We start from the raw sequence: 8,707 nt of genomic DNA, 5'->3' as shown, positions 1-8,707 counted from the left end.
ATCCCTGACCTGCTCCAACTGGCCCCACTAGTGCTGTTCCAGGCCAGGATACTGGTGGCCTTCTTGGCCACCTGGGCACACAGTGGCTTATACTTAGAGCAGCTTGCAGAAATTATCTCAGCTGTAATTATCTCACATGTAAGTAATGTAGAATTTACAGTCACCTTTTACTGTTTGTTTCACTCCAAGAGCTCACGCACAGGATCTCATGCACGGTCACCTCTTCCCTGCTAACGTGCCTGCTGAAGGGCTGAGCTGCTTATGAGTCACTAACCCAACAGAACAAGAACATTCACCTCCTGAATTCCATGTGAAAACCAAACATGTTCCTCTGTGAACTTTTGCCAGGCTGACTGTGAGAAGGTTAACCAGGATTGCAATCCCAGCCTTTACATAGCTTTCATTTTATTTCCTTCTAAATGTGTGGTGTTTTGGAGGGATGGGAGATCAATTCTGTGTAGATTCTTGTTATCAAAGGACAGAAGGAGAGTGTTCCATAAAGAAGTTCTTTGGGAAAGAGGGTGGAGCTAAGAGCTGACACTATAGATCTGCAGTTCTCTTCATGCCCTAATTGTCTGGATCTTTGCTTCTCGTGCTGAGTGGGAGGGATCTGTCAGAGCACAATAAAACTTCCAACACAGTCACTGCTGGGCTTGAGTACTCTAAATACAAACCCTGAACTTTCTGGTTTGGAGAGAACTGGACTTGTGCCTCCCAAAAATTTTATCTTAAAGCACAGCTTGAGTATAGAAGATGGTAGAAAGAATCTCCAGGATAGAAATGCTTCAGCCTTGAAAAACCCACAGTAGTTATTTTAACTCAGTTTTAGCTGCTCATTTACTGATGGCAAACACATTTGGAGAAGAGCACTTGGAGGTGGAGAGGATTCAGAAAAATAAGCTTTGAGTGTGCAAGGCCTGGACATGATGAGGAACCTCCTGAAGGGCCGTCAGGCTGATGTCCTTGGGCTGTCTGGGTTGCCTTAACTCACAGTATATTTTCCTACGTTGAAAATGATGTGTTGGGAAAGGAATGGAGATGAAACCAAGCTATGGTTGTGTGCCATTTCCTCTCTGCTCTTTTCACTTCATCCATGAGCGTGCAAAGAATGTTGATCACCAAAGAGAAGCAGGGCTTGTGTTCTGGCTTATGTAAAATTATCAAGGTTGCCATCCTTTGAGCTCATATTTAGCTAATGGTGCAGTTCAGTCCCAGAAGCTTTTGTGGCAAAGAATCGAGCGTACGTCAAAAGTTCAGAAAGCCAGAAATCTGCTGGCATGTAATGAAAAGTGCATTATTATTTTATTTAATAGGGATTGGCAGAGAGGCTGGAGAACAATAGGAGGGGAGGAGCAGGCTCGGCTGGGATTGTGCTGTCACATGAGCTGCAGCCTGTCTCAAGCCAATGCAGAATTCACTGTGCAGGGATCTGCTCTGTCCCCCTTTCCTCAATTTAAGGTTTGTCGTGGAAGTCTCAGTTCAGCTCTAGCCAAACAGTGTGCTGGAGGGTGGTTTTTATTCTGAGAATAACGTGATCTCTTTCTGCTTGGTAGTTTCGAGCAAGGAATGCCTCTGGAGTGAGCCTCAGTTCAGCAAAACCTCATGGCTTTGCCAGCTTAAATTGAGAAAATCCTGTTACTGTTGATCATAGAGTCACAGAATGGTTTGGGTGGGAAGGAGCCTTTTGAAGCTCATCCAGTCCAACCCCCTGCAGGGACAGGGACACCCCCAGCTAGAGCAGGGTGCTCAGAGCCCCGGCCAACCTCCCCTGGGATGGTTCCAAGGATGGGGCAGCGACCACCTCTCTGGGCAGCCTGGGCCAGGGGCTCACCACACTCAGCATCAGAATTTTCTGCCTCCCCTCTAGTCTAGATCTTCCTTTTTAGTTTAAACCCATCACCCCTTGTCTTGTCCCAACAGGCCCTATTAAAAAGTCCATCCCCAGCTTTCTGACAGGTCCCCTCTGAGTCCTGGCAGCCCCCAGCAGGTCTCCCCAGCTGGAGCCTTCTCCTCTCAGCTGCCCCAGCCCAACTCTCTCCTGCTGGGCTCCCAGCAGAGGGGTTCCCCCCTCGGGGCATTGCTGGGGCCCTGAGTCACTTTGTGATCCTGATCCTGGTCCTGCACTCCAGTTCAGTGCTGGGAAGCTCTTACCTGGATACCACCTCACACATGGCTGCCACAGCATGTGCTGGGCTTTTGCCCCTGTTTTGACTCTTTCTGAATCCTGATTATCCCCCTTTTATGGAACCACTCCATGTGTCTGTGATGGGCTGTCTGGAGCTTTTTAGTGATGCTGCAGTGCAGCTTATTTAAGCCGATTTGGAGAGAATTGGGAGGGAATGGAGGTTTAGGCCAATTCGGCCCCTCCTGAGCTCTGTGGTGATGGAGATAATCCATTCCCATAGCCTCTGTGTGCTGGAGTACTGAGGGAGCTGCAGATCTGTAGCACACCTGCTCATTAGGAGCCCAATTTGCACTCATTGCAAGTAGAGGCTTCTTAGTAATTTTATTAGAAACAAGGCTGGAAACTTAAGATACTATTCTTTGTCAGAAAGCTGAGGTGGGTGGCAGCTATTAATAAAACCCAAACCTGAGCTGCTGGGAGGCTTGAGGTTGTGAAACACTGCTGCTGGCGTGCAGAAATTCAGGCACACTTGAAGTGCTGGTGATTTGTGTCCCTATTTGCTGGTCGCTGGGCTTACTGACATGGCCCTTGTAGCTGAAGTCATAGGGCAGAAGAATAATATTTCTCAGCTTCATGGTCATTCTCATCCTGCAGCTGTAAATGATGTCGCTGCTTAGATCAGCCTTCTGCTTGCTTAGAAAGCACACTGCCTATGAAGAAAAAATGCTTCCTAATGTTGAAATCCTGTGGTGGCAGGAAGCTGCATGTTTGATTTAATACAGGTTGGTGGCTCCAATCCTGTTGAAGAAATCTCAGTCTTGCTGAGCACTGTGGGAGAGCTTTAAAAGGCTGGTGTCACACCCCCCAAAGATGGGTTCCCCGGGCTCCTTTTCCTTAGTTGATGGGGAGAAGCTCTCTGAGGGTTATTGAGTGGCTCTGTTAAATTCCTGTTCAAATATCTTTGCAGTACTGGGGGGAAGGAGCAGCTGCTCCACTCTCCTCCCGTGGCTGTCCAGCCTCTGGGAGCACCCACACATATGATGTGGTCCAAAAAGTGATTTAGAGATTTTGGAGGATTAAAATAATGAACGCTTGCAGAAGGATTAGAGAGAAATTTCTTCAGTGTAAGCCTGGCTTAAATATCAATGAACTTCAAATAGATTTCTGGGAAGGCTGAGACCTGGAGTGTGCTGGAAAGCATTTCACTGCTCCATACACTCCTTTTACTGCTGTGGAACTGTACTTCAGGTGTTAAATTACCTCACCCCAGTTAGGTTTGGGGAGGAGGGTGGGCATAGCTGGAGTTAACTGGTTATCCACTGTCCTGTGCCTGGGTAAATGACTGGATTCTGTTATGCACTTGGAACAATGAGTGAGGGAACACTTCCTCTGACAGGGTATTTTGAGAAGTTCTGGCTGTCCTAGAAGCTCAGGGCTAACCACTGCAGCCTTCTGCTGCAGGCAGATCTTGTTCCAGGCGTGGTCTGGTTTTACAGCCAAGCAGTCTGGTCTCATTGTCCCTCCTTCCCCTGCCCCAGGCCACTTTTATTTAAGATAATGCCATCCAGCCAGGTTTCATGGAACTTGGCTCCTTGCAGGCCTGAGAAATAATTTCTGGTGATAGGTGCATTGCTAGGCCAGTGAAAGATGCTGAGCTGCATTGTGGTCCCTATTTTACCTTCCCAAGGAGATGACATGGTGCAGTTGTGGAGCTTCTCTATCCTGTGCTTACCCAGGAAGACCCTTCTGGCCCCTGTGCAACAAAAAGAAGCTCAGCCTCGAGATCTTGTAGTCCTGTGTAACATCAGCTTTGAAAAATCAGACCAACCTTTCCCCAGTTTGGGGAGTAAGAAATTCTCAGCACGCTTGGAACCATGGTTGGTGGTTTATCACCTGAGAGGCCCAGATACCAGTGTGGCATCTTGTGGAGTCGCTGTGCATCAGGACACTTCGATTGCCTCATCACGTCATTTACAAGGGTGGAGAGTGGGAGGTTTGGGGGAGCAGAGACACACAAAGGGCAGAGTGGAGGAAATGGGCATCTCATTAAAGCTGGCTGTCCTAACGAAGGCAGGGCTGCACTGGGGGCAGCTGCTTCCTTACCAGCTGCCTTGGAGCCCGTTTCATGTCACGGGGGGAGGTCTGAGGCTGGGGGTGGAGGGGAGTTGGAGTGCACCATTGCACCTTCCTCTTCAAAAGGTCACAGTTCACTTCTGGTGTAAATAGCTGGGTCATATTTTTTTCCAGATGGACGAGTGATCTAGAGGCTTGGCATCAAACCCCAGTTCAATAGCTTTGTCAGCTGTTGGTGACATGAACTTCCTGCAGCGTTTTAGATACACTTTCTAAATCAGCATGAAAAAACTGATGGCGTTGCTGAGCCCTTTTGGGGCGATTTCCTTCCCTTTGGGAAGGAATTCACAACTTTAACATACACCACAAAACCCTTGAGCCCTTTACTTGTCCTGGTGAAGTAGCTCTGTGGTCCAGGTGGGATCATTGCTGTGTCTGTGTCTGTGTTCGTGGTGCCTCCTCTCTCCTCCAGCCTCCCCGAGCTCGCTCCCGTAGCTCCCCTGGCTCAGCTCCTCCCTAGAGCAGCTCGCAGACTCCCCAACAGCCTGGGCAGTAATGCTTGCTTTCTATTTGTTTTATTTTCTTCTCTTCTCTTCCACTCTCGTTATATTTTTACTTTCTTTTTTTCTTTGTGATGTGACGTTCTCAGCTGATGTATTGAAAGCAAACCCTTCTAATTTTGGAGTCCAGATCACAAGAGTGAGTTTCTTTCTACTAGTGTCTATAAGCTGTAATTTTTTTTGTGTGTCCTCCCCTCTGATTTTGGTAACGCTCAACAGCCTTTAGTAAATAGGATTAGGTAAGAGCATCCTCTGTCTTGTCAGTCTTCCCCTTTTTCACAAAGCAATGTTCTCTTTACATTGGGCCAGCATAACTCCTCTAATTTGGGTTAGTTTTCAGAGCTGCTGTTTCTGTCTGTGTGGCTCTGACTCGGCTCCGTTAAAGCGGCTGAGCCAGCCAGAAGGTGTGTTCAGAACTCACCAGCGACTCGTTCATCTCACACGAGAATTTCTCCAAAGGGAAATGCTGCTCTAGTTCCATTCAGGCCCTTCACGAAATGCCTGAAAACCAGAAAGTTTTTTTTTCAGAAGCTTTGTACACGCTGCTTTCTGAAATGGGGCCTTTTAAAAGGGTTTCAAATTGTGCACAAAAAAAATAAACCCAAATTAATCCTCCAGGATGGTAGGATGGTCTGTCTTTGCTGCTTTCTGTTACTTAAACTTTGGGATACCACTCCAAAAAAAATGCCTTGTGGATGTTCACAGATATTCAAAGGAAGGCCACCAGCCTCTTTTCCTAGTGCTTTGAGACAAGGACTTTCAAAAGTTTTCTGAAATCTCAGATGTTTGATTCCTCTTAGAATTGGATATCTAGATTTCCTCAGTGACGTGACGACGTTTGAAATTCCTTGGGTTTGGGTTTACTTTCTTACTTGATAAGACTTCTAGTGTTTCTGCCCTCTAAAATATTCAACCCCCAAAGACCCCACTGCATTTTAGAGCATTTTGTTTCTTGAGAGACCATCTCAGAACTACTGTCAGGAAAGCAAGTAACTGTTTGTGGTGTATGTTGTGTTATTTATTTGCTTACCGGAATCCTCTGCATGGGATTTTTGGCACCTTCTCCAATGTAATTTGTACATTGCTTTTGTAAGATGTGATACCTGGGGAACTCTTGCACCAGCTAATCCCTTTCTGTTCTTTGGCCCGTGCTATTAAGACTCTGTCACACGCTGTTTGTCAAGTACATTTGCACCCTGCAAAAGCAGCAGAGTAAACGGTCTTGTTGTATTTTTCCCCTTTCCCTTCCAGAACTCGCTTGTTGCTTTGAAATCAGCTTTATTGTACACGCTAAAGAAAACCAGTCAGGTGGATTGGAAGTGAATATACCCAGACTTGAAATTGTAGCCAAAAGTGATCAGCAGTCGTCTCCGTGTAGCTCCTGGGAGGATGGCGAGATGCTGTTCGGTTTGTTGAGCCACGATGCTGTTGCTCCATCCTGGCTCAACAAATGTTCCTGGGGAGGGGCTTGGCCACATCTATTCCAGTGCTACAGCCGAGGTGCTTTTGGACCCCTAACCACGAGCCTCTTTCCTCTAATCTGTTCCTGCTTTCTTTTGCCTCAGAGGTTGAAAGATCTCAAGCAAAGGGAATTCGCTCGCAATGTCTCCTCGAGGTCCCGTAAAGACGAGAGGAAGCAGGAGAGAGCGCTGCGGCGCCTGCACGAGCTGGCTGAGCAGAGGAGACAGCCCGGATGGTGAGCACGGCTGGGCCCAGCACCTTGGGGTGTGTGGTGGGGGTGGAAGGGAGCTCTGGGGATCATCTCATCCCAACCCTGCTCCAGCAGCTCACCCCCAGCAGGGTGCCCAGGGTCACAGCCAGCCACGTTTGGGATCTCTCCAGAGCAGGAGACTCCACAGCCTCTCTGGGCAGCTGCTCCAGGATCCAACACCCTCCCACCAAAGAAGTTTCTCCTCCTGCTCAGGTGGCACCTCCTGGGTTCCAGTTGGTGCCCGTTGCCCCTTGTCCTGTCCCTGGGCACCACTGACCAGAGTCTGGCCCCAGCCTGCTGCACTGACGTGCTTTCTTCTGTAATCTTGCACAAGTTTTGAGGGCAAAAGCTTCACACTGAAGCTTGGGCTCATGCTGTGGTTTGGGTAGGAGTGAGTTCACTAAGCTGGTAGTTCAGTTTATATATCCAGCAGTATGTTTTCTGCAGTTATTCAGTATTATTTAAAAATTCAAGTGGCTGTGTAATGCTACTTTAATGCATGTTTCTGGGTCCGGGAGTCCTGGAGGTGTGTAGGAGCCTGTTTTCAGTGTGGTGTGACTCTGACCTCAGCTGTGTCCTCTGTTGTCTTGTTCACACAGCGCTCCTGGGAGCGGACCCATGTTCAGAACCACCACGGTGGCTGTGGATGAGGAAGGTGGAGACGATGACGATCCTGCAGCCAACAGCAGCTCTTTCATCCAGACGACTTCTGGCCAAGCCTCAGAGATGACGACGGACAGAGGTTTCCTCAGCATTGGACAAGTTGGTGGCAGTGTTCCAGCCAGCCAGACGCCCGTCCAGCCAGCCCAAGCCATCAGCTTCGGCATCAAGAGCGCCCTGGGGACGCCGCTGCAGAAGATCGGCGTCTCCTTCTCGTTTGCTAAGAAGACCCCGGTGAAGCTCGAGACCATCGCTTCCGTTTTCAAGGACCACGTGGAAGAATCAAGTTCTGCAGATGGAGCAAAAGGGGATGAGAGAGGGTCCTCGGACACAGGCAGCCTGCAGAAATCTGGCGAGGGTGAGAACACAAATAATTCGGAGGGCAAGGCGGAGGAAGATGAGCAGCATGACAAGGACAGCGGGTCTCTAGCCACTACGTTATCTAAACTGAAAAAGATGAGACGAGAAGATGGACCAATGGCAGTGGAACCAGAATATTACCACTATATTCCCCCAGCCCACTGTAAAGTAAAGCCTAATTTTCAATTCCTGCTTTTCATGAAGTCTACTGAACAAATGGAAGCTGAAAATGTGAACAAAAAAAACACGCATGAAGCTAAAAAGGGCAGTTCTCCAAAACCCAAGCCTGGGAAGCACGTGGAGAAGGCTGCTGAGACCACGGGGCAGCAGAAGGAGCAGAGCGTGACTGAAGCTGCGGCTCAGCAGAGCAAGGCAGAGCTGAAGGAACCTGTAGAAAATGTGAGTGTGCAGGAGAACAAGTGTCTTACAGAGAGTGATCTCCCCGAGCCAGACGCTGATAAAGAAGTCGCTCAGCCCGGCCCGGGCTGTAAGGATGTCTCTGAAGGACCAAAGCATCCGACAGGACCTTTTTTCCCTGTTCTGAGTAAAGATGAGAGCACGACTCTGCAGTGGCCTTCAGAGCTCCTCATATTTACCAAAGCAGAGCCGTCGGTTTCGTACAGCTGCAACCCCCTGTATTTTGACTTCAAGCTCTCCCGCAACAAAGATGGTAAAAGCAAAGGGGCGGAGAAGACGAAGGAGCCAGGGGGTCTTTGTAAAGAAAGCGTCCAGAGCGCAGAATCTGGTGAGATCAACAAGCCCAGGGAGGCAGAAATGGCAGCTAACAGTTCTGCTCTAAAAATGGAAAACAAATCCTTGTCCGCCTGTGGCTCCCAGAGCAAGCAGGAGTCGGGTTTGGCAGCTGTGAGTAAGGGAGAGGGAGAGGAGAGTGGTAAAAGCGCCGCTGGGAGGAGTAAATCTGGAAGATCCCATAAACACAAAAAGAAAAAGAAGCACAAAAAGTCCGGCAAACACAAACGGAAACACAAGGAGGAAGCTGATGAGAAGGGCCGAAAAACTGACCCAGGGGAAGAGAAGCCCAAGAAACGGAGAAGACACAGGCACAAAAAAGGCAAACCCTCCCTTCCGACCGAATCGGACCGAGCGCTGAAAAGCGAGCTGCCCGAGGACTGCGGCCATTTCCCCAGGAAGCGGCGCTGCCCTCCGGAGGCCCAGAGGAAGTCTCTGTCTGCCGAGGAGGGAAGCAGCGGTAAGAAA

General features: G+C 49.0%; 1 protein-coding gene across 1 annotated transcript in view; it reads left to right on the top strand.

The window, feature by feature from the left end:
* Positions 1-8,701, top strand: part of LOC103779864 (G patch domain-containing protein 8-like) — a gene marked incomplete at both ends in the record, with an annotated part of 12,563 nt that extends 3,862 nt beyond the window's left edge. Inside the window, 2 exons of the mRNA XM_008947507.1 lie at positions 6,324-6,454; positions 7,069-8,701. Of these exons, the coding sequence (XP_008945755.1) occupies positions 6,324-6,454; positions 7,069-8,701 (1,764 nt within the window). The remainder of the gene's footprint in view (positions 1-6,323; positions 6,455-7,068) is intronic.
* Positions 8,702-8,707: the final 6 nt, after the last annotated feature.

The sequence above is a fragment of the Merops nubicus genome, unplaced genomic scaffold, assembly GCF_000691845.1.
Source record: "Merops nubicus isolate BGI_N331 unplaced genomic scaffold, ASM69184v1 scaffold49199, whole genome shotgun sequence".
Lineage (NCBI taxonomy): Eukaryota > Metazoa > Chordata > Aves > Coraciiformes > Meropidae > Merops > Merops nubicus.
The sequence above is the reverse complement of the archived record's forward strand: the minus strand, read 5'-3'. Positions and strand labels throughout refer to the sequence as shown.